This window comes from Trypanosoma brucei, chromosome 7 (genome assembly GCF_000002445.2).
Source record: "Trypanosoma brucei brucei TREU927 chromosome 7, complete sequence".
NCBI classification, from domain to species: Eukaryota; Euglenozoa; class Kinetoplastea; order Trypanosomatida; family Trypanosomatidae; genus Trypanosoma; species Trypanosoma brucei.
In genome coordinates this window covers 1,160,326-1,185,058 of record NC_007280.1, presented here as the reverse complement: position 1 = coordinate 1,185,058, position 24,733 = coordinate 1,160,326, and the positions used below count along the sequence as shown (strand labels likewise).

The following is a 24,733-nucleotide window of genomic DNA, read 5'->3' as shown; positions in this document are numbered from 1 at the left end:
ATAACTGTTTTCTTCCACCCCTTCGGACATCATATGTGTATATATTTTTGTGTGTACATATTCATCCATCTGCCCACCTTTTTAATCTGTACATAGGGAAAAAACGGAGGATACCTCGTCCAAGTTTAACTGTTCTTTTGCCACAATTGTAATCGCAGACGGATTCATTAAGTGTTTAGCGGATGTCGCAATCCATCCTAAGTTAAATTCGCTGACGATACAAAGTGTCTTGCCACAGCAGCCAAGAGGAGACAGTGGGCTAGCACATTCTACCATGGAGACAACTGTAGTACATGTGTTGTGCTTTTGTCATCGAAATTTCCATAGGAAGGTCATTTAGGAATTGTTATACCTTCTCTACTAAGTACTTTCATTTTCCCGCCCTTCTGGCTGCTCTTTCCACACCCGATACAACATACGAAATTGTCACCATGATCTCTCAGCACGGAGGGTGGAATACGTTTTTATTTTTTATTTCATAAGCTCCTAGTGTCAGTGAAGAGGAGTTAAGGAAAGATGTATGGAGTGGTATTAAAGTTATCCACATCCATCGCTAAAGGTTTGACTTTGTTTGAAGTATCGTCATAAGTTTTTGCGTGTATGTTGTCCAGCGGGGAGGAGGGTTCTGTGGTGTCATCAGGGTGGGCAGAAAAGGGGGTAAATGGGACAAAGAGGAAATAACAAAGGAGGACTACACTCTATTGTTGTTGCAGCTTTCCTCACTATCACAACTCCACATTCCTTTCTTCTTATTTGGCCGCACACATAGACCTTATTGGGCAGCTGAATATGCTCAGCCAAGATGCCAGAGACAACTTTCTCCACCGCTGCTGTGTGCAAATATCGTCTGATCTTAGCAATGAGACAGTACTGGCGTCGGAAATACAGCATACACTTCGTTTCGTGAATGAACATGCTCAGGCACATCCCAAGGAGATTACTCGGGCACTAGTGTGGCGTGTTGTAGACACGGAAAAGACTGAACTGGACGATCGTGTGGGGGCATGGCTTCTGCTTAATGCCGTGTTGATGTATTGCACCGAAGAGAAACGTTTGCACCTCTGCGCTTCAATCATCGAAGAGATAAACTCATTCCTCCCAGACCTCATTGCCCACCACTGGTGTTTTGGGCGCAACACGTCGCGGTTAGACACTCTAGGTGCCAACGGGGGTTCTACCAACGGGGAAGATGTGCTCGATGCGTATGGTCCCGGAGTGGTGGCCGCTTTATTTGCTGATAAGAATGCGTCACCGTCGCGGTCCAAAGAGTTACGCAGCAAGGGCCTTGAGCTCCTTGAAACGTGGAAGAAGGTGTGGAGGGGTGATGTTTATCAGCGGCTCAAGCAAGCCACCCGTACGGCGGAACAGAGGGGATCGAAGGCAACAAAAGATGGATCGGAGCGGCTTCGCGTTCCTCCCGATTTTAGAGACAGCCTCCATCGTCTTCGACGTCGAAAATCACGGCCGTCTTTATCGCATCATTTGCTTAGGTGCTACGGATGGACACCCCCTGCTCCAGCGGCGGCAGAAGCTCCAGTCCAGGAATCTGGTGATGTTGCCGCTGCTGGTGCGGTGATGGGAGACATCGCCCCAATGAGCAACAGCAGCTACATCAAGACCTGCCTTCCTGTACCCGCGTCCACAGTGGAGGTTGATGCGTTAGATACTGTCATGCACCCACACGCACGGATGTGGTTACACGAACTGGTAGAAAAAAAAGGTGGCTGCCCTCGGTGTGATGTGTGGACGCATACGGAGGCACAATGTCCCTGTGAACGACCGTTTGTGCGGTTCCCCATGATCACGGCAAACGGTCAGCAGAATAACTATCGCCGCTCTCACTATTATAGCTTGCTTCAAAAAGACCGTGGAGGTGTGTCTCGCAGGAATGCGGCGGAAATATTATTTAAGCATAGAATTCGGCTTCCCCTCGTATACGAGGAGGCGCTGGACTGTATTGTGAATCTAATTAAAAATGCCGAGCCGTACGACCAATTGCTCGATGCGTTTGATACCGTGCGGGGTGCCACCACTGGCCCGCGCGAGCGACATGCGATGTGGATTCACGCAAGCTATGGTATCCTGCCCTCCTCTACAGTATTTGGTAAACCGAATGACGAGGCTCTAAGCCCTGCGATGGAGCGTGTGCATGGATTCCTAAAAAAAAGTCGTCGCTTCCGAGAGTGGGATCAGCTGCTGCAGAGCGTAGAGGTGCTGGACATCCACTTTCGTCAAGCGAAATTACCGGCTCAAATGTACCAAAGCATAAAGGAAGTGCAAGAAACAAATTCATTCTTTCACTGCCTTATTGACGGCTCCCTTCCGGAGGAATACCCCCCGGACTTGTATGCATGTGTACCAACGGAAGTGCAACTACTACGACCCGTAAAAGATATACTCTGCTACAACTGCTTAGAGCCTTTTCATGCTGCTACCCACTGCACGAGAAGAAAGGAACCTTGGGATTTGCATGTTGCACGGAACCTGCTAAAGGAACATAACCTTTTGGCGATGAAATACCCAGAGGAAAGCCATCTTCTTGAGGAGGCTCTTAAAGCCATTGATATGAGTGACCGAAAGGCAAAACGTTTCCGCAAGGATGAGCTTTTTCTTGCTGTAAAGCTGATTAACGACAACCGGATTCCATACTGCAAAACTTGTGATGCTATGGGGCACGGTACCCGTTGGTGTGAAGTGGAGGCACGTCGGGTGTTGGAGCAGCATCATTTGAAGGTGATCGATATACGACTTAATCCGGGTTTGGTGCAAGACCGAATTCAACGTTTGCGGGCTGACCGTAACGTACGAGATTCCTCTCGGCTGTCGGATGCGTGGGAGGTCCTGGGAAAAGATAAAGCATACCCGGAGAGTTTCCTGACGGCGATTAAAGAACTCACAGACGCACGTATTCCTCTTGCTGCCGCCCGTTACAGTACAGCTACCGTTCGGGCATTCCTACTGTATGTTAAATCAAACGATCTTCTTCAACACCTTGCACAGTTGCAAGTTGATAACTTTCCAGATGTATGTCTCTTCTGTGATTCCTACTACCATGCCTCTGAGGACTGTGAGAAGGCGAAGGACGAGGAGCGTGGCTTTCTCCGCGAGGTGCGCTATAATGGCTTGACCTTATGGGAATACTTGCGCAAGGAAGAGTGGTACAACAGACACTTCCCAACTGATTTTACCAAAGGCCAAGAGGCGGTCGTTAGGTTGGCGAACCAATTCAAGGATGATTATAGCCCAGGAGGTGTTGGGCGTAGGATGTTCGAGGAGTATCACAACCTTTCTAACACTTTTGTGGATCGACGATATGGAGAGAACTCGAAACATGCTGCGGTTTTAGCCCACGAGAGTCGACATCAACATAACAAATGGAACCTGGGCATTAACCACGCCCCCAATCCACTTGATACGCCCTTATCCCAGTTAGTGCTTTGTTCTGATGCCGATGCCGGGGGTGAGCAGGTGCCTTCAGATGAAATTGGGGTACTGGAGATGAACAGTAGTTTTGTTGAGGCAAATATCAATAGCAACGGCAGCAGCAACCAGGTGGACAACTTTTCGGGTTACAATCGTGGCGGTCTCTTGGAGACTCCAAATATAGGCGAGCTTATGCCTATTGGAAGCGATGTAGAAGGAGGAATGCGCAGGTCATTGTTACCACCACCGGTACAAGAAATAGAAACCTTCACTACAAGTGCTTTAATGGAGCCAAGTAAAAAAAGGAGTCGTGAGGCTGATGGAAATGACTTTGGCGGCGGTGAATCACTTTTTTAACACGAGGAAGCCAACATGGGTGTGAGCAGATGAAGTAAGTGACTGAATTAACATAGATCGGAACGTGGAGGTGGACAAGGTTTGGGAGCATACGGAGTTGGTTTTGCAACGACAGTTGTGCATTTTTTTTTTTTTTTAGGTGAGTAAAAGAAAAAAAAAGGAAGAACATAGCAAGAGGCCAATAAGTGTTACCTCTTTTCTCTTTTTGCCTCTGCTTTTTTTTTCCCCCCTCTCCTGTTTCCATTCTGAGTAGTGTTCAACTCACTAAGTTTCTTACCACTAATTTCTCCTCGCAGTTCCTTTAATGTCTATTACCAGTTTCCAGCAGGGTAAATAGCGCTTCGTAACAACGTATAACAGATCAGCTATTAATATAGACAATTTCCCCCCTTCTTATTTAAATATGCAAATAGTGGATGAGTGAGGCAGAAAAATAAATAAATAAATAAATAAAAGAAAGAAAAAGGAAAAAAAAGGAAAAAAAAGAAAGGTATGGGCCCCCACCGTATGTCCCGGTAGCGAATAACAAATGGATGTACAGCGAAGGGTTTGGAAAGAGAGTATTGAGAACTGACGTGTTTGGTTGTGATTGTATTTTTGTGTTTTGACTGTTTGGTCAATAAAAAGGGAAGAGAAAAGGGAAAAGGGAGGTAAATCACGTAAAATGGTTTCTTCGTTCATATGGGACCACACACGCGGCATATATATATATATATATATATATACTCTTTTTTTCTTTTTGTTTTTTTCGAAGCGGTTGGGGGCAGTGTATATGTAGGATCAGTAGCATTTGGGTGTAACAGTGTCCTCATTATTAAGCTGGAACCAAATCAAAATGAAGGAAAATAAATAAAAGAAAAGTGGGCGATATGGGTAAAAGAATAGGAAGGAAACAATACTCTCCAGGATGGCGTACCTTTTCTTTTTTTTATTTTTGGTAGTTGGGGCGAAAACAAGTAACCAAACCCGACTGAGTTCAGCTGAGCAAGAAGTGATAGTACCCCGCTGTTATGAGAGAAAGGGAGAAAAATAATTAATTACATATTTTCAAAAGGAAAAAAAAAGAAAAAGAAAACACCCATAAATGGTACTAATTGGCGCACATGTGTTACCCGTATAACAAATGGTGAGCAGGGAACGTATCTTCTCCCTTTTTTGTTTTGTTTCCTCTTCCTCTTCCTCCTTTTTGTTTTTGCTCGTTTTGTTTTTTCACCTTTTTTTTATTTCATGTCTTTGTTTGTTTTTGAGGTTCCCTCCTTTTTTGTTCAGTTTTGTTTTGGTAAAAAAAAAATTACTTTTGCTGCACTTCTTTTCCTTCAGTGGCGATGTGTTTATGCATACAGTGGATGAGATAATATATATATATATATATATATATATATACAGCTGAAAAGATGAATTCGGGTGGCGGTTTGTTTGTTTGTTTTTTGTATTTTGCACACACACACACACACACACACACACACGCACAGCACAACACAAATGAAACAAAAGGCAAAGGAGAAAACATTTAAAAAATGGGGAAAGAAGGGATGAAAGGAAAATATATTAAAGCACTGTGGAGGAGGTTCAATGAACGCGAAGGAAGCTGCTACTGTTGTGATAAACAAAGAAATAATTTGTAAAAAAAACAAAACAAAACAAAAACGACACGATTCATCACGCGTTAGTGGACTGTGCGCAACATTTACACTGTGCCTTAAACTTGTGTAACCCATCTCAGCATACATGGACAAACATAAGCATATAATTACCTACACGTTCCTCCTCCGTGAAGCAAGCAGGGAAGAAAATAAAATCAGAAGCACAAGAAAAAAAGACAAAAAGGGGGTGTTTCCCGCCGTGTATGTGCAACAATGACTTACTCATGCGTGCATGAAGGAAACAGCACCGATGGTTGTAGTGTATTTGACAACATTTACACTTCTTTTTTCTGATATGTACTCGTATTCCTTTGTGGGTTATTGTTTATTATTATTATTATTACTCTAACTTTGCTGAACTCTAGAACTCAAAACCCACTAAAATACAACGCAGCCTCTCTGCTTTTAGGACGCGGTGAGCTGGTTGGTTGGGGAAAGGACAGTAGCCGGTTCCTGCGCGGGTCGGCATTGAACAGTCAAAAACAACGTAGGAAAATAGCAACATTGTAAAGGCTTATATATATATATATATATCTTAAATTCTACTTTGGAAGACGTCGAGTTACGTCAAATTTGGAAATAAGGGAAGCACCGCTACAGTGAGAGAGGGAAAAGGGGGGAAATACACTCAAATTTAATCATTTGCGAGCCATTTTTTGGTTGAGGGATTTGTGGCATTATGAAGTCGGGTAAGCTATTGATATTTGGCGGTACGGGGTTCGTGGGCTCAGTAGTGGTTCGGAAGGCTCTACAGCGCGGCTGGAGAGTAATATGTGCAACTCGCGGTGGCGTACCAATACACGGTTCACCTTTGTATAATGATTTCACTTCATTACAACAGAAGCACGGAGACACGCTCTCACAGGGAGTTGCACACGACACGTGTCATGTCCCCCAACCGCTAGAGTTTGTTTCCCTTGATGCCACAAGTCGCCTGCAGGTGTTTCAGTTCATGGATGACCACCCGGATGCAAGTGCCATTATTAGTTGCATTGGTCTCCTCACTAGAGATCACGAAATGGCGCGCCGTGTTTGTGGTGATGCCAACGTAAACATTGCAGCAGCTCTGTACGAACGAAGAGCTGTTGCACGCCGCATGGTTCTCATCTCCGCGGAACCAGTGGGCACGCGTGCCGGTTTTTTCTTGAACAGTCGCTGGGCGCTGAAGGGCTACTTCATGGGAAAGCGTGTCGCTGAGCGGGCCGTGTTGGAGAACCTTGGTGACGACGGAGCTGTGCTGAGACCTGGTTTCATTTATGGCACGCGGCACGTGCCACTCGGGGAGGGTTGTGTGCCGGTTCCGCTGTGGCCTATCGGCAAGCCTCTTGAAGCAGTGCTGCGGCCGCTGCACCTCCACGGCCTTTTGGTACCACCGATTAGTGTCGATGTTGTTGCAGAAGCGGCGGTGCGCTTAGCCGAAGCACCCGGACCGAGCACCGTACTTGACTATTACGGTATGCAGCAGGTCTGTGGGTTGCCTCAGGATGGTCATCATGTGCTGGGTGGAGATAAAACAAACAAAGAGGAGTGTGGTGATAACAATCAAAGTAATAAATGACAATGAGGGCTAATATGCTCAATGTGGGTTTTGCTGCTGACGAGCGTTGTGGATATGTACCATCATTGCTCACCATCACATCGGGTGCGAATGACTACACATTACAAATGGTTTCAACTGAGAAACTTTTATAATCTCTGCAGTGGGTGACGCTTCCCGCCATCGGGGTTCCGCTGTCCATTTCCTCCTATCTATTATCTTTGTCTGCCAGCATGGTTTTCAGGAATTTTAGGAAGGAACGGTGCACAGGGTTGCCTTCGATAGCGTTTTTGGAACCTCATTTTTTTTTTTCTGGAGCCGCCACGGACGGACTGTACCTGTAAAAGTAATAAGAAAACCGTTTACAGGACCTCACATCCACAGGTGGGGAAAGTTGTGAATGGTGTGTGGTAGGGTTGGCCTGAACGACCCAGCAGAAAAAAATACTCTGCGACACTATTGAGGCAGTTTAGCGAAGGGGTCAGTGTGGATATATAATGCGTTCCGTTATTCGTTCCTGCGTCATCTTTCCAGCTGCGGGAGTAGCAATGCGTCACGACTCCTCGCAACAATGGGTGCTGAACGTTATGTACGGCACTGGGCTGGCACCGCGTTATGGCTCGTGGAAAAGTTTTGGGGTAGGGGATGCATTGAAGGAAAATGATACACCGGTGCTTTACTGCAAGGCCCTCGTGCATGCAAGTGGTGGTGGACGCCGCGCCCGCGACTGGGTCGCTGGGTGTTCAGCCGCCTTATTCCCATCGTATGAGTTGCTTAAAATTGCCATGCGCCATAACAGCAGCGAGGAGGATGTAGAGCGATATCGAAGGCACCTGGTGGAGACACTAGAGAAGGCACAGGGACCGCAGACTGGCTCAGCAAATGACGCTGGAAATGTAACCAGTGGCGAGGATGGTAGTAAATCGGATACCGAAAATGACACTGACATTAACATGCGTCTTAGTCAAATGCCTGAAGTTCGTTGTTTTGTATACGACGCAATGAGGGCAGCGTGCTTTCACCGCTACAAGAAGGTTCCTGAGGAACAGCGAGTCAAGCTCTTCACTGTAGCAGCGCGACTTGGGTTGGATGAGGGGACAACCATGGCAATATGGCGACTTGTCGAGAAGGAGGGTATTGTGGCACGAGATAAGCAGCGAGCATTAGAAAGTCCATGGAATGATTGAATTTATAGCTGTGCATGCGTGTGGGGCCGTAAAGGTGTCTCCCAGTCTTCTGTTGGCCATCCTCTGCATCGGGTATCACATAGTGTTTCTGTGCATCGAGTTTTCATAGAACCTTTGAGTATATCCAATTCCTGCAATGGAAGGAAAGTGCTAACTGCTGCAAATGGGGGTTAAGGCCCTTAGCCAAATGATGAGCGCACCGAATCAGTTTTTCGCGAATAAGTTACGTTCTGTAGCGGCTGATGTTTCTTCATCGGCCTTTGCTATGGTTTATCATCTCCATCCACTCGGTTACCCTCTGGTTGTGGCTATTTTGAGCTTCTAGTTTGTTGAGATTACCACACTAACGTCCTCAAGGTTGTATTGTTTACTGGAAGATTATCATTGATGGTGTTATTACCGTTATTGTTCACATCTCCTCTTCCATTTGCTCGCCTTCGTTTGTGCCTCAGGGCGCCCACACATCCCTCGGGGAGGTGCCTTGTCGGTGATCCCCACAAAACAAAGCGAGTGAGTGTACGCTGACTTTGTTTTTCTCTTTTCCTTTTATTTTCTTTCCCTCTTTTTTTCGAATCGTAAAGCAGTGGTGGTAATTAACAGGAGAGTGAAAAAAGAAAAAAAGAGAAATAAAGCAAAAGAGGTTCCTTCATACGCATTCTAGTATACGAGAGAAAGAGACGGGTGCGGTAAACAAGAGAAATGTCCTCGCGTTACGACTCCCGCACCACCACCTTCTCGCCTGAGGGACGTCTTTATCAAGTGGAATATGCGGAAGAGGCAATATCGCAGGCGGGCACTATCATCGGAATTCTCACTACTGGTGGTGTCGTGCTTGGCGCTGAGCGGGGGCAGCAACATGGGTTGTTCGATACAGAGAACATGGAGGATAGAAATATAAGTGGAGAAAAAGTGTATAAGATTTCAAATCATCTCGGCTGCAGCGTCGCTGGCGTAACTTCTGATGCCTACGCACTAATCAACTACGCTCGACTGAGTGCAGCCCGCCACTTTTACAGCTTTCAGGAGCCGATAGCCGCGGAAGACCTCTGCCGCATGGTGTGTGACGAGAAACAGCTGTACACCCAGTATGGTGGTGTGCGTCCCTTCGGTGTGTCATTTCTCTTTGCAGGGTGGGATCGCCACTATGGCTACCAACTTTACCACACAGATGCAAGCGGTAACTATAGCGCATGGCGGGCGTATGCCGTTGGACAAAATGACCAGGTTGCACAGTCACTTCTCAAGCGTGACTGGAAACCGGAACTTACACTGGAGGAGGGCATTGTGCTTTGCCTACGGGTCCTCGGTAAGACGATGGACGCTGTGAAGCTTACGCCAGAGCGCTTGGAGGTGGCGGTGCTCCAACGCGTTCAGGCACCACTGACCCAAAAATTACTGGACCCGTACGGTGTGAACCCAAAGATGGTTCCGAGCTTTAAAATCTTGACTGATGAAGAGCTGAAACCACATGTTGATGAAGCAAACAGACAACGTGAGGCTGAGGAGGCGGAAGAAGCGGAAAAGGAGAAAAAGAACGAGAAGCGCTTGGCCTCGCCGTAATTGGCGTGCAACGTGATGACGAATGGGATGAATAATAGGGGGGGAAAGGAGGTTTTTTTATGACCTAATAGTGTGCTAGTAGGAGTTGAAAGGCGCTTGCGCTTCTGGAAAGAGGACGATAAAAAAGCGTTATGCATAGCAAAGTGCCATTATGCCGATAGTGGGTAGGGTGAATGCAGGAAGGCAGGTGGTAAGGTAGCGGAGCTAACCGAGTGGGAGGGAAAAAATCACTTATTTCGCCTACTTTTTTATTTGTCACATACTTTACCCTTTCATTCTTTCCACTCTTTCGTATGCATGTGTTACTTTGTTTTCATCAGTTTCCGTCCACTCATGCCGAAGTGAGGGGGCGCCTGCGCAACTCAACCCTATACCCGGTTGGATATTTGTGACATGTGCGGTAAATGCCGAAATTCCAAATGGTCATTTGGGGGTTCTATCTGCTTTTTTTTCTGATATATCGCATTTTCCATACTCACGAAAGTTTATGCAACCGTTGCCTACCTCTTCACTTCTGTTTGTTCACGCGGTTTCTTGAAGGGTATTTCATGTTTTAGCTACCATTCCATCATCAGTAAGTCGAGGAACTTTGACACAACTCTAAACCCCAACTCGCACACACCCGGACGCGAAATCCACTGTGCGACTCAATGGAGCATTTGCGGTGAAGGTGAAACAACTCATGCAGCATTATCTGCACTGAAAACATTCAAAAAAAAATGCTCTGCGATGCCATCGACCACTAAATTACGAGGGATGAATGTTCCAAGCAATCATCGCATTTTCCAGGTTGTACAAGGGAATGAACAGCAGTGAGAGCACCGGGCTGGGAATCTCTGCAAACAACAACAACAACTGAGTATTATGTTGCATTGAGAGCGACACGGAATAGGGCTGGGTTGTCCGCACAACCGATACGGTTAATGTTCGTGGGGCCAGACCGTGAACATGACCTCGGTAGAAACCGTCTTTTTTTTCTTGCATTTCGTACATGTTCTTATTATTTACTGCTCCCTGGCAGTGACGGCGTGATTGCCGTCTATTTATAATTTTATTTCTCAATATCCTTCCCTTCCCCTCTTACGATTTCGTTCTTGCTCTTCACGTTCCGTGCGCTGAAACACTCTATGTTCCTATAACTGTTCATATATTTGTGCTCATATACCCCTTTTCTTTGTTTCAAGCTTCCCAGTACGTCAATTGTTCGCACTGGTAGGGATCAGCAAAGGCTGAGTAGCAGAGGGAGACTCGTTCGGTGCGCACAGTGGGGATGATAGAGTTCGCCAGCCCGCAGCGAAAGGGGCTTTTGTCACCCCTGTTAGCAGAACAGGTGCATGAATTGCCTGTGAAGGGTCCCTTTAGTGGAACATATTATACTGTAAAGGAAAATAAAGTAGCGGCTACAGTACAGCGACCTCCTTCCACGCGATCAAGGGCGGCTGCGGCGTTTCCACAACCAACAGGACTAGCGCACAGGTGGCGATTCATAAAACAGGAAGTGTTTGACTCCAACTACTCGCCGCCTCCTGCGCTAAGAAACAGGTATAATACGACGGCTGCGCCACACCAGTCCCCCACACCCCGCAAGGCTGAGCAGCAATCTCAACAAAAACCTCAGATGAATACGGGCGCATTTTCGAGAAGACCATCAACTGCTGTCACTTGGGATGAGTTCCATCGAAGTGATGCGGGTACGCACACTAATCATTCACCCCAGCCTAGCGTGTGGAATACGCCCCGTGGTTTATTGGAGAGGGCACTGGAGGATGACAACGATGTGGAACTGCCACTAATTCAGCAAGTGGTGAAACCCGAACCAGCGACAAGGGGACCAGTCGTTAGCCGACCGCCAAGTCGAAGCAGCGTGAGTCCGGTTTCCTCTACAACAACAGCGACGGAGACTCATCACCCGGAAACCACATCATCCTCCACCCGCACCATATGGCCGAACTTCTCAGTTACTCACAGCGTAGAGGAGAAAGCCACAAACGGACCGAGTTGCGACGAGGATCCGAGGAAAACGCTGGAGTTGCTGACGCGCACACCCGTGCGGATTGGTTCCAGTACTGTAGAGTTTACCTCATGTGACGACGGCAGTCGACAGTCACCGGGGATCCGGGGGGCACACTCGGGGTTGCTTCCAGGAGCTTCCTTTACTGACCAGGCTCAGCGGCTTCGAGTAACGCTCTTAACCTCCGCTTACCAGAAGATGGTGGATGACTTGGTAGAAATGCACGAGTACACTCCAAGTGAACGAGAGGCGATTTATCGTCATGTAAGTATATTTCGGGAACTTCCCCTACAATCACGTTACCATGAGATGCATCCGTTGGTCAATATGCGTTTGGCAAAAGTTGAGGTCCGCCCCAGGCAGCTTCAAAGGAAGAGTAGCTTTAATGCAGTGGAAACACATCGCGGCAGAACAAGCAGGTCGGGCTCGCGCACCGGTAGGCGTGGGTCTGCATGGCGACGCCTGTCATCAGTTGGTTTGGGCAGCCTTAACAACCCTGATAAGGGTTCAGGGAATTTTTTAAGAGAGAACATGTAGGCATCCACCGTTGCCACATTTTTTTTTTCAATTCCTGTGTATAAGGGGAAAGAAAAAGGAAGAAAATACAAAAATTACCTGTGGTCACCTTACTCCCTGTTTGTATGTTTTGTTTGTTTTAAATGTGTGTAGGTGTGTGTAGTTAGCAGTTGCGTTGGTTCTGCGTTTGAACGTGCTGAGTGGCACTCTCTTTTCCTCTTTCTTGTGTGTGTGTGAGTTGCTTTCCCTTTTTTTTGTTGTTTTGTTTTTGTTCCCTTCTGGCCACAACATTCGCCACTGCTTGTCACATCATTTTTTTTTTTTACAACTGGCATTTTTCATCCACCGGTTGCTATTGAGTTGGGGGCCCCACCATGATTGTGCACTTGCGGAAAAGAGAAAAGAAAGTTTTTGTTTTCGCTTTTGTTTTTGACAAATATGAAAAGAGAAACTTAAATGTAAAGACGTCTCGTCACACATTGAGCAAATGGGGGTGTCTCTCTTCCCCTTTTTATTTTCTGGTGTATAAGCATATGTGTGTGTGTGTGCATTTATTTTAAGAGTGGAAAGAAAGAAAACTGTGAGCAAGTTGTGGAGGTGATGGTGTGAAAGAGGAGTCAAGTGCACTTCTCAAGTAAGAGGGTCAAAGCAAAGGCAACAACACCAAATTAAATAAAATGGTGTTAAGGGAGAAACGAGGGTAAAGAAAAGAAATAAAAACGGATGACTATATTACGAACACGAGCTTGCACACAAGAGTATGCTTCATTTCCACCATAAGTGGAGGGGTGGCGCCCAATTAAGCAGTCGAACCACAAATATCCTCGATTTGTTGAATCTCCTTTGTATTGTTATACTTTCTCTTTGTCCCTCACTTCAGTTGTGGTTTGTTCAACACTTCTGCCGTGAGGTAGTACCAACAGTAGGTCTCCGAGTGGCCGAATAGGGAAAGAGTGAAACAATTTTTTTCTCTTGAAAATACAAAATATATTTATATATTTATATATTTGTTGGTGAGGCGCTGTGAGGAGACAGTAAATGTACCATTTTCTTACGAACATGACATGTATCTTTTCTTTTCTTCTTTTTCTATTTTATCATTATTGTCCTATATTTGAAGTTGTGTTATCCATTTGTTACTTACTTTTTGGTATTGCGCTTCCCTTTTTGTTTAGGAGACTCTCATGTAACATCCAAGCGCACAAAATCAATACAGTGAGTGGTATTTGCTCTCACTGTAAAAGAGAAAGATAAAAAAAGAAGTGTATTGTATGTGCCTACCCCACCCAATATTTGATACACGTTTTTTTCTTTCTCTCTCTCTCTCTCCTATTTCCCTCTACTTTTGTTTTCCTCTCCATTCTCAATATGTCTTTCTGAACTGCTTTTGAAACCAGCAATCGGTTTCTGTCGCCCCGACCCCTAGCGGTTTTCATCCATACTTTTTTTTGTTTAATTCTCCCTCCGTCCCTCTCCTAAATTTCAACCTCCTTGATACATAATTTAAAAGTACGGTGTTTGAAAATGTACAGAAAGAAACGTTTTGCTTCAGCGCTGCTCAAGGAGACACGAGTAACTTTTTTGTTTGATTTTGCGGAGCGAGCGGCGAATCAACAGAAAGTGTATCACTGAGGTTTTGTCTTGCATGTGGGGCCTCATTAAAAGCAAAAAAAAAGGAAAGAAAAAAAAAAGACACAATTATGCTATCATTACTCAGTCCCTCATGATATTTATACGCAACCAATCGGTGGTGGACAAGTGGAACTTCTGATTATTCACTCTACTTATTAAAAAGCAATGTACTTGTTGATTCTCATGTAAAGGAAATATGGCCGGACATGAACTTAAGAGGTGCGTGTGTTTGTGTTTGGGGGGGGGGGGTGGATGGGTGGAAAGACGGTTGGGAGAGGGAGGGGGATGGGTGTAGTTTTTTTGTTTTGTTCTGTAATCATTCTTTGTTTGTGTTTCTCTCCCTTTTTGCGACGTGTTTAATGAACGCAGTTTTGCGACTGTGTTAACCCTTCTCATTTACTGTTATCGGTAAAATTTATAATGAGATGATGCTATCCTAACAACCTGAAATTCAACCATTGCTTGCTCGTTTATTCACTTTTTCACATATGCCGTTCTGTTTCTCCAATTGTTGATGAAGTTTTTTTTTTTAAAGGTTATCTCCTCCTTGTAACAGCAAAAACAGGAGGGGAGAACAAAACTCTGTTTGGTATTTGGTACGCGTGTACCCTTGTAAGTGTGTGTGTGTGTGTGTGTGTGTGTGTGTGTGTGTGTGTTGGGGAGGGGTGACTTTAGTGCAACCCCTGTATAACTAAGTGGTACCGAATTCATGGGGGAAGAGGAGAATTTACGTAGAAACTCATTAAGGAGCTCCGTACGGCCATCGGTAGTGGCAATATTAGATCTCCCCGAGTCAAATGAATGCAGGTCGGTGTCTAGAAAAGCGACGGAAAATGCACGGGCCTCACATTTAGAGAAGGCGAAGGGAAGCACCGATGACGCTGACGGTTACAGGAGCTCTGCAGAGCTTACTCCCGCTCAGAAGCACAGTGATGGGAACCACAGTTTTACCACCGTTCCAATGTGGGAACGCAGAACTAGTGGTGTTGGAAATGGAAGTAGTGATTTACATACCGATGCATGCGACAACAGTAACGCGCTAGTTGGCTTCCCTACAGCGGAGGGTGGAGGGGGTCCTGGTAGTGGTCGCCATATCGACAAAATAAGAAGCATAGTCGAGAGTACGAGTAGTAGTAATGTTCAGAGGGAGCTTTCACGCACGAATGATACAATCGGTAAGCGCAGAGTCTCCGGTAGTACCCAGTGTTCGGCTTGCAGTGACAATGACGAAAATAATGCACCGACGGAAACTCCCGTGTGGCGTTGGATGGACGACGTTCACTGGCCGAGCTTAGATGGAGAAAGAGAATCTTGCAGCGTGACGCAATCTCCTGTGACCGCAAGAAGACCGGCACATGCAGAGCAATCTGCCGATAACCACCCTCTTCCACGTGATGGCAGCATGAGCCGGTCTTCTTACAACGATGCCCACTCAGGGTTTACACCCTCCGATGAAGCGGAGACGGAACATTGCAGTTGTAGAATTAGTGGAAACTCCACAGTAGCCAGTAGAGTGTTGGGTCGGGTGCCAGGGGAAGGAGGCCGCTGTATCAACTTATTACAGCGCCGACGCCGGGTGGCAAATGGTTTCTCTACGGCGAGGGCAACGGGTCTGTTCGGCACGGGCGGTGGTAGCCAAACCTCCGTCTCACCAGCTGAGGGATTCACAGCTACTTTAAGTGGCGGTCACTCATCTATCGGCGGTCATCATCTGGCGTTTCAGCACAACGGTGTGTTCATGAAGGAAAGTTGCTCCCGTCGTGAGGAGAGTTTTTACGAAATGTTGAAGCCAGTGCAGGAGTACGTTGAGCGATATGCAGTTTTCTTTGCTGCCCTGTACGCCTCAGAGGAAGCGGCATATTGTAGGGACAAAATGGGGGATGTAGATGACAAGGTTGTTGTGGAGGGGAATGCTACGACAGAGGAGGACACAAAGGCACCACTCACCCCTGGTGTCTGTGAGGATGAGTTTGTAGCGGAGTGCGATGCTTCCGGCGATGACGGCGACCCCGATTCGAGCAATACGTTAGTGGGACCCCCTCGTGACTGGAAAGCTGGTGGGCACGGTGCGTCAGGAACGTATGGAGTTGCCGGCGATTGTGCAGAGGACATCGGGGAGGGCAATGGCGAGGAGGCTGTTGGTGGCGAAGGCGGATTTCCCATTTCTCACGATATGTCTTCGAGTACAGAGGGTCACCTCTTCTCCCGTGATGTGAAGAATTGGGAGTTCCTGGTGAGGTTAGCGCCATTTGTACCACGGTACCACGGCCTATATCATGTGAGGGTCAATCCTACCGGTGATGTTGATTCCGTACGCGCTGAAGCGGTAGAGAGCGCCCAGGAATGCGCATTAACCAGTAGCGCGCCCCGTGAAACTACCGAAAACCGCTCGGGAGAGGGCGAAAAGATTGCCGGTGTTGGGCTCAGACAGATGATTGTGCTCGAAGACATATGTAGCGGTTTTCAACATCCGTGCGTTCTTGATTTAAAGATGGGCAAGCGGCAGTACGGTCTTAACCCGCCAGAAGCTAAGTTACGAAGTAAGGAGCACAAAGCGGCGCAGACAACAACCAAACTTTACGGAGTTCGGCTTGCAGGGATGCGGCGGTGGTGTCCCGACAAGCAGCGATATGAAACGCGCTCTAAGCTTGCTGGGCGTCTCTTGTCATTGGATGGGCTTCGGGACACGATTTACCGTTTCATGCAACGCAGTAGTCGCATTCAACAAGTTTTCAAACGGCAGATCATGAGACTTCGCCGTGCATTCTTTCAGGATCATGTGTACCGTTTCTTTACCTCTTCCTTGTTATTTGTGTACGATGCCGACGACCCGTTGACGTCGGCACGTGTTGTTATGGTTGATTTCGCCTTCACATACGAACGTGAGGAGCTGCTACGAGGTGGCGATGCAGACGCGGAACAGGATAAGGACGTGGGATATATTGAGGCCCTGAAAACTGTACTTGACATGCTCACATAATACCTTCAACAGTGTGTCTTCCCAAATGATCGCGGACGTTCGTTTCAGGACGCATGAATGGAGCATAAGCAGCAGAGTTTTGTGCGGGAGCGGGTTATGTTAGTGATTTGAGGAAGTTGTGCTGCAGCTACCAATTTCTTCCCTTTTGTAGAGGGACTACATCATCAGGAAGGATAGATAAGCCGCCGCAGCGTCTGAACATTATATCTCTCGTTTGCTTTCCTCCCTCTACTTTTACCATTTTCAAATCTTCATTCTAAATTTTTCGGGCCAAGGCCCTTCGCACGGACGGACGCGCGCATCGTCATACGCCAGGGCTAACCCCCTTGTTATAGGAGTTTCTCCTATCACCGACGGTTTAATTGGAATCTATTCACGGGGACAAAAATGTATACGCGTTTAAAAAAAATTATCGCCGCTATCCTGATGTCCTTTGCGGTATACTACGTATGTGTTTCTGTGTGTAAAGTCAACTATATGCACATCGCAGACCTTTTTCGTCGTTTCGCCCTCTTCCGACAAGGGGATTTGCTTTCATGCGACTTTTCCCCTCTTTATTACCAGTGTTGTTTTTTTTGTTTTTTCCTTTTCTCCTCCCCTTAAAAGGATGCTTATTCAGGAAGTGTGATTGTTTGCGTGCACCTTGTGACTTTTTCGGAGTGGGGGCGTTTTGGTGATGCCTCTTCTTTTTTTCGTGTGCTTCCCTTCTTTTAGTTTTTCATTCGTTGTCCTTTTTTTTAAAAAAAATTACTTTTGATTCCAACACTTTGGTAGCCGCTGTGTTGAGTCTTTAATCCCCCCATCGCTTCAGCGGGTTCGTTTGTGTTTCGTCTAATTTACGTTTCAGGGGATTCCTTTTCATCCGTTTCGATTGCTAGAGAAATTGATCGGGTGATCACGTGGTGTACTGGCTCCAGCAGTTGCTGCGATTCCCTTCCTCCTTTTTTTTTTGACTTTAGGAGACGAGGCCAGTGGAGGCTTATCGAGGCGTTAGCAAATGTCAGTTACAGGAGGATCAGCGAATAGTGTGAAAAGGAAGGTACCGCGTTACTTTTTCCGTTTCACTTCACGTTTCGTCGCACTCTTGTTTACCTCGATGCCCCAGTTCCCTCACCTGTTGTCCTGTGTGTGTACCCTTCTATATATTTATATATTACTTACGTCTGTGTTTTCATTGGTTTCTCACATACAAACGCCCCGCGTCTACTTATTCGTTGATTCATGCGATTAGAGGAAAACTCCCAGTGGTGCTTTGTGCAGTACTCATCAACAAGTGTGAAAGATGCACATAAACATGGTGACTACCGGCTTCTTCATTACCTTGTATCTGTTTCTGAACGTTGGTAGCCGTTAGTTCACTAAACCGCGGCGGGTTGGTGGGGTTTATTGTTCCGTCCCCGTGATTGCGGGATGCTTTAGGGGGTGGTGTGTTTTTGTGCGTGTGTGTGGAAGGTGGTGTGACGTGAGAGTCTTCCGAGCTGTTGTGCAGATGGAAGTGGGGAGGAGGGAAAGGCGAGTAGATAAATGCTTGTGTTTATGTACGGCTGTGTTTTTCCTGCGAGGCACAACAGGACGGCTCAATCTTCAGGTCTTCTGTTGTCGCTAGATTGAAAGGTTTGACCTTCATTGGCTTGATGCGCTCTCCCTCCCTGGTTACTCGCAACGGAGACAGCGCAATGTGATGTCTTTCCCCCTCCTCCCCTCTCCAATTAATGCCTTCGCTTCTATGGCGCGGCTGCAACGGGGCATCCAGCAACGGCTTTCCACACACGATGTTTTTACAGTATTAACGGTAGCATATATTTTCTTTTCATGGACTTCCATTACACGGCACGTAGCCGAGTTCTCAAGATGTCGGGGGCATTCCCGACTTGGCCGCCACCTTTGCTGACTCTCCTTTCTCACCCATTACATTGTAGTTACCAAAGCTCCAAGACAATACATAAAAAAGACAATGCTCACCTTACGCGTATGTGGCACAGCCTCAGTGGAGGTGAAGGAGCGCGTGGTTGATGGTCTGCTAAGTGTAACGGGTCCACAGTTGTTCACATACCCTCGTGATGGTGAAAAGGGGGAACCCTCCGACGTATTTCGTCTCTGTATCGACCAAACGGCTGCCGGGTTGTACATGAAGCGACAGTCTCCTGGAGAAGAAGAGGAAATATACGACTGCCGATTTGTGTGGGGTGAGGATAGCACGGTGGAAGAGGTCATCACGGAGGTGACGTCGTTGGTCAGCCACCGGCAGTTCTCGTCGACTCGGGGGGCTGTCGAGCCTTCTGTATCGTTTCTCAGTGTCATTCGTGACGGTCTGGCGTCCGACGGGGGGCTCTTCACTCTGCGCAAGATTCCACAGGTAACGGCTTCACAGCTCAAGTACCTCTGCACTGCCCCCAACCTCAGTTACGTGGAGGCGGCACGGTCCCTGTTGGAGCGGCTGACAGACATGAGCTTGAAACCGCACATCCTTTCCAAGCACATCTTGGAGGCATACGATCCCTCACGGTGGAACGGGTTGAAGGATGTGTGCCCTCTTACACCCATACATCCGCGTGCCACGTCGGTGGCGGATGTGCCGGAGAACCACTCGGATTGGCATAACATGTATCTGCTTGAGTTGTATCACGGGCCGACAGGGGCATTCAAAGACTTCGCACTGCAGTTGTTTCCGCGCTACTTTGACACGGCGGTGGCGGCTGTCGCGAACCAGAAGGGCGGTGACAACAATGGGTGTGGAGGTGGAGAGGTTGTGAGTTCCAGCACAGCCGCCGGCAAACCTCTGCAATACATGATTCTAACAGCCACTTCGGGGGACACTGGGGTCGCAGCTATCAGCGGATTTGTTAACGCGAAGAGTCCTTGTCGTGTTATGGTGTTTTACCCCCTCCGAGGCGTGTCTCCAGTGCAGAAGATGCATATGATTTCGTATGACAACGGTACCACTGTTCGCGTCATTGGTGTTGAATCAGACTTTGATTTTTGTCAGCAAAGCGTAAAGAAGTTGTTTGCCGACGAAAAGCTGGAGAGGGAATTGGTTAATGACGCTGGCGTGCGCCTCTCCTCCGCCAACAGCATCAACTGGGGCCGACTGATTCCTCAGGTTGTATATTATTTCTGGGCATACCGAAAGTGTATACAGCAGAATGGGGACAAGGTTACAGGGGCCCTTGCATTTGGCGACAAGGTGGACTTTGTCGTGCCGAGTGGAAACTTCGGCAACATTCTCGCCGCGTACGTGGCGAAGCTCATGGGACTCCCCGTCGGCAAACTCATCGTCGCCAGCAACACCAACGACGTTCTCTACGAGTTTGTAAGTACTGGCTGCTACGATATCAGCCACCGTCATTTGGTACCTACCGCTTCTCCTTCAATTGATATATTGAAGGCGTCAAATGTGGAGCGGTTTCTCTTTATACTCTCTGACGGTGATTCGAAGTATGTTTCCGAGCAGATGGGACGACTTGAGTTTGAAAAGAGGTTTGAGGTTTGCGGCAAGGTTCTGCAGAGAATGCAGGAAACGTTTTGGTCAAGCAAATGTAATGAGTCCAATTGCGCTGCGGCTATAAAGAAAATATTTGACGCGACCGGTAAACTGTTGGACCCGCACACCGCTGTCGCCCTCCATGCGGCTACGGAGTACCGACGGGAGCATCCAGAGACCCGACGACCCCTCGTGATCGCCAGCACTGCGCACTGGGCAAAGTTTCCTGCGGCGGTGCTTCATGCTATTCTCGGTGAGGACGCGGTTGGAGCTGAAGGTGTTGAGTCTGTAACTGACCCAGCAGAGAGTTGCAAGTATCTCTATGAGAAGGTGCTCGCACTATGCCCTGGTGAAGCAGTGCATCCGAGCCTGCGCGCGGTACTCGCTACTGTGGAAGCACGATCCGGCTCTCTCAAACCGCGTGTAGCAACACGGGATGTGTCTCTTCTGAGGAAGGAGGTAACTGGTTTTGTCGTTTGCACCAGTGAGGGCTCTTGCTGATACAATATCAGAGTTTGAAATTCTGCGTTTGAGAAGTTGTTAGTTTCTTATCGTATTGTGATTTGTTGACACCAACTTCCCCCATGGAGGTGAAGCACATACAACTTCATGGGGGAGTTGGTTAGATGACGTGACTCCCTTATTAGCGAGCTGGACACGAACATTTTTTTCAGCGGTTAGTCAATTAACCAAGACGAAAACGGCGGCATCATTTTAACAAAACGTTTGTGGGATGATCTTTCCTTACTTACTTTACTGGGTTGTGTGAGCGGTTTCGTATTTTATTTTTTATTTTGTTCGAGAGGTTGTTAGTTTCTTATCGTGATTTATTGAAACCTAGTGCCCCCATGGAGTCGTGTGTGTGCTTCGTTGCCATGGGGGAGAGTTGGTTAGGTAAGGTAACTTTCTTATTAATGGACCGTACGTGAACATTTTTTCAGAGGTTAGTCAATTAACCAAAACGTTTTTGAAATGGTTTTTCTTCCTTGCCTTTACTAGGTTATGTGCCTTCTTTCCCGCTCTTTGTGTTTGTTTAACCGTTTATTTTGCTCTATAAAGGTCTCTTCGTTGTCCCTCCACAATGTCGGGGGGCACCTCCGCACGTCGCGCGCCCTCCTGTTCACCGTGGCAGCACCTTGTATCTGTTGACATCAGTAATACCTTTTGCACGGCGTTTGCCCAGCACCTTTCAACAGTGCAGAACCCCCAAGAGTTTTCTGAGACTCTGTCGACCCTGATGTGTAAGTGGCGGGATAGGAAGTGGGCGGAGATTACTGTGCCATCCACTTCAACCGGAGGTAGACACTTTGTTATACCCACACGACGGAGGAAAGACCGCCGTTCCATAGCTAATGGTGGAGTCGAAAATAATGGTTTCCTTTCGGAAAATTTCTCCAACGGAGTGCCAATTGGGGACACGCGCCGGGACGGTGCCGTCACAGCGTACTATGAATCCATACGTGTGCAGCGGCTGATGGAGGAGGTTTTGCTTCTCTCCTCTGAGGTAGAAGCGGAGCGCGAGGCTGAGTTGATTAAATTAGGTGAAGTTGAAGGCATGAAAGCTCAACGCCGGGCATGGCGCCGGCGGTGTTGTCTGACCCGTGCCGTGGATGAACTGTGGCGGTTTAGTTGTACGGGAGGTTCAGATTTTTTGCTGCCGGTGACGGAGCTGGAGGCCCCAAACTATTACCAGCGGGTAAGGCGTCCCGTGTCCCTTTCGACACTCTATTGTAGCGTTTGGGATGCTACTGTGGCGGACTACGCCGATCTTAAGGCACTCCTAACCCTGATGAGCTGTAACTGTGAACACTACAATGGGTCTGATAGCATCCTCGCTGCACAGTGTCGCAAGCTTGTGAAGATCGGCTATCGTGCTGTAAGAGATGCAGAGACGTATGAAAAACAGCAGTTAGAAGCGGATCAGGAACTCTTCTCGACATTGTGTGGACAGGACACTGTGGGATGTGGGCCACGCACGGGGACGGGGACAGGGGTGCTTCGCCGCATGATGGACGCAAATGGCGACGGTATATCGATGGAGCCGCTTCCTGCTGATGAGTTGGCTGCATTATTTCCTTCTCGATACCAAGCAGCATGTGACGGGGCCGTGCAAAGCGCAGATGAGAAGCTTGTATGTGACGCGAACGGCAGTCGCACGGACGACACTGTTAGCCATCAGGTAAATAACGGCGGACGTAGGTTAGTACTGCGCAGGAAACCACCGGTACAATCAACGGAGAATGGGAAAGACGCCCCCGTGCCCGCACATGCGGACCCCAGTGGCAAACCACCGCGCCCCCGGCTACGGCTTTCGCTGGTGTCCTCCACCTCCACAAAAACTGAAACACGTCCGTCCGGTGGTAGTGAAGGCGAAGGGGGCGGGATACTGGATGAAGATGACGTATGGGAGAAACCTGATCGCGTGAGTAGCCGTCAAAAGGAAGGGGCAGCAATATCGATCTCGTCCAAATCGTCCCAGGTTCTGCGCGCAAAACACGGGCGCAAGTCACTTAAGAAAGAAAAGGAGAGCCGAAGACGGGTGGGGCAAGCTGATCTCAGGAGAAAAAAGGAAAAGAGTGATCATGAACGAAGGCAGAAGCCACCAAAGGTGAAGCGCGAGAAAGCGGATCGGGGTAGTCGTATATCGAAAGTGAAGTCTGGTCGGCTGGGCGGCAGGGATAATGGCAAAGATTCCAAACGAAGTAAGAGGAGATTAGAAGAGTACTCCTCTACGGAGATGTTGAGTCCATTGCCGACCAGTTCGTCGACATCGTCATCTTATTATTCCTCATCTTCAACGAGCAGCAGTGATGACTCCGATACTTTTACGAGGCGAGCGCCTCCCTCAATATCAGTGGAGAGGCTTGGAGAACTGGAGGCGATGATGAACAAGCTGGATAAGATGCCTTTGCAGCAAGACACTATTGAGGAAGTTATTTTAACCCTTAAACGGGTTGAAAATGAACTTAACTGAGACGGAGTGGGTTTGTGTCGGTAATATGGCGGAGGAAAGTGTGCGAGGGTGTTGGGTTGTTTAAGCACGGGCGAGAGTTGAGGTGTTGTGCCTCACAGTATCTCTGTTTGGCTTTCAAGTATACACTGTCTTTTGTGTGTACTTGAGGGGCCAAGCTGTACGATTGCGGCCATCCATTTTGCACTTTACTGGAGGTAGTCGGGCTACTGTCTTGTAGTTTACTGTTCTGAGACATGCGATCTGTTTTCCATTGTGAGTTTGTCGATATCGTTGGTATGTTTGCTTTCTCCAACTTTTCGAGATATTTGTGGTTTGTGTAGTAAGGATGCGTGTTCAGTAACAAGGGATATTCGGCAGACCTGTCACATGGCTTTCAGTGCTTTGACGCGGTGGGACAATTTCCCTTCGTGTGGTGCGTGAATAAGGGGAAGTTGTCTACTAAAAAGAGTTTTTTTTCTTTTTAGTTGAGTGCCAGTGGGAGGGGGATATGAGGATGGTTTCGCCTCATACCCCATTTGTTGTTCTGTCGGTGTTCTTACTCGTATACATGTTGTGCCTTCCCCCACTCACACACACACACACACACACGCCCTGTGCCATCACTTCGCCCGTGTAGCACTGACCTGAATGTATCTTGTCACCACGCTGAATGGTGTGTTTGCGTATGTCTCCTTCCTCTTCATCTCCCTGCTGTTTTTCTTTTTGTGTGTAGATGCCGCAAATGTGAGCTAATGCGCATTACTTACGGCATTGATGCCAGTGATGGGCCCAAGCTAGCATGCAATAGTGTTTGTACGCGTGCAAAATGTGGGGAGGCTATGTAGGCTGCAGACCAGGGTGAAATGTCATGAACTCCATTATTCATATCACCTCCAAAATTTCCTGAATAAGTTTTGTAGTCGCGGTCCTCAATTTAATATATTCCCTCTCTTCTTTTTCTCCTCCTTATCAGTGGGAGGGGGGGGGGTGTGGTGTGGTGCAGTCGTCGGCAGGGGACAAGGAAAGCTATGTGAAGTTGTATATTATTAGAAAACCCCGCTTTTCAAGGAGGATCGATTGCCCAAACGTGGGGGTTGCTGTTCCGGGCAACACAATTGCCGACAAAAATGACTAAAAATATCTCTTTGGTGTTTATGTGCTTTCTTTCGTACATTTTCTTCATTCTTACAGGAGAAAACCTATCTGTGCACCGACGGGCTACACAAAGATCAGCATATAACTAGTCACATAATGTGTTTGATGGAAAGTTACTCTGTTGTTTTTGTTAAAACCGATTGCTTTCCAAAATTACTTCTATCATCATTGCCGTTTGGTCCGATGTTCCGCCTTGTGAAATTGTGTACAAAAGGGAACGAAGACTACATTGTTATCTTTGCTTCCTCAGGCACTGTTCCTTTTCTTACCAGCGCATAGACATAGACACACATACACG

The 24,733-nt window shown here is 47.5% G+C and overlaps 8 protein-coding genes across 8 annotated transcripts, besides 15 other annotated features; all 8 read left to right on the top strand.

The window, feature by feature from the left end:
• Positions 1–20,936: part of a sequence feature (sequence corresponds to BAC RPCI93-26A24) that runs on past the window's edge.
• On the top strand, positions 790–3,780 carry Tb927.7.4450 (hypothetical protein, conserved; the record flags this gene model as incomplete). The annotated part of the gene is made up of 1 exon (XM_840975.1): positions 790–3,780. One exon carries the CDS (start codon positions 790–792, stop codon positions 3,778–3,780), a length of 2,991 nt encoding a protein of 996 aa, XP_846068.1.
• Positions 4,212–4,234: a microsatellite.
• Positions 4,235–4,271: a sequence feature (T-rich).
• Positions 4,481–4,505: a microsatellite.
• Positions 4,923–5,058: a sequence feature (A-rich).
• Positions 5,135–5,163: a microsatellite.
• Positions 5,218–5,261: a microsatellite.
• Positions 5,938–5,965: a sequence feature (AT_rich).
• On the top strand, positions 6,103–6,981 carry Tb927.7.4440 (hypothetical protein, conserved; the record flags this gene model as incomplete). Its single annotated transcript, XM_840974.1, has 1 exon — positions 6,103–6,981. One exon carries the CDS (start codon positions 6,103–6,105, stop codon positions 6,979–6,981), a length of 879 nt encoding a protein of 292 aa, XP_846067.1.
• On the top strand, positions 7,458–8,147 carry Tb927.7.4430 (hypothetical protein, conserved; the record flags this gene model as incomplete). Its single annotated transcript, XM_840973.1, has 1 exon — positions 7,458–8,147. One exon carries the CDS (start codon positions 7,458–7,460, stop codon positions 8,145–8,147), a length of 690 nt encoding a protein of 229 aa, XP_846066.1.
• Positions 8,673–8,717: a sequence feature (GA-rich).
• Positions 8,847–9,707, top strand: Tb927.7.4420 (proteasome alpha 3 subunit, putative; the record flags this gene model as incomplete). The annotated part of the gene is made up of 1 exon (XM_840972.1): positions 8,847–9,707. One exon carries the CDS (start codon positions 8,847–8,849, stop codon positions 9,705–9,707), a length of 861 nt encoding a protein of 286 aa, XP_846065.1.
• Tb927.7.4410 (hypothetical protein, conserved) lies at positions 10,978–12,255 on the top strand (the record flags this gene model as incomplete). Its single annotated transcript, XM_840971.1, has 1 exon — positions 10,978–12,255. One exon carries the CDS (start codon positions 10,978–10,980, stop codon positions 12,253–12,255), a length of 1,278 nt encoding a protein of 425 aa, XP_846064.1.
• Positions 12,642–12,666: a microsatellite.
• Positions 13,217–13,243: a sequence feature (AT_rich).
• Positions 13,538–13,592: a sequence feature (GA-rich).
• Positions 14,483–14,522: a microsatellite.
• Tb927.7.4400 (inositol polyphosphate kinase-like protein, putative) lies at positions 14,576–16,846 on the top strand (the record flags this gene model as incomplete). The annotated part of the gene is made up of 1 exon (XM_840970.1): positions 14,576–16,846. The coding sequence occupies one exon, from the start codon at positions 14,576–14,578 to the stop codon at positions 16,844–16,846; it is 2,271 nt and encodes a 756-aa protein (XP_846063.1).
• Positions 18,801–20,828, top strand: Tb927.7.4390 (threonine synthase, putative; the record flags this gene model as incomplete). Its single annotated transcript, XM_840969.1, has 1 exon — positions 18,801–20,828. The coding sequence occupies one exon, from the start codon at positions 18,801–18,803 to the stop codon at positions 20,826–20,828; it is 2,028 nt and encodes a 675-aa protein (XP_846062.1).
• Positions 20,937–24,733: part of a sequence feature (sequence corresponds to BAC RPCI93-5F10) that runs on past the window's edge.
• Positions 21,409–23,301, top strand: Tb927.7.4380 (hypothetical protein, conserved; the record flags this gene model as incomplete). The annotated part of the gene is made up of 1 exon (XM_840968.1): positions 21,409–23,301. The coding sequence occupies one exon, from the start codon at positions 21,409–21,411 to the stop codon at positions 23,299–23,301; it is 1,893 nt and encodes a 630-aa protein (XP_846061.1).
• Positions 23,865–23,889: a microsatellite.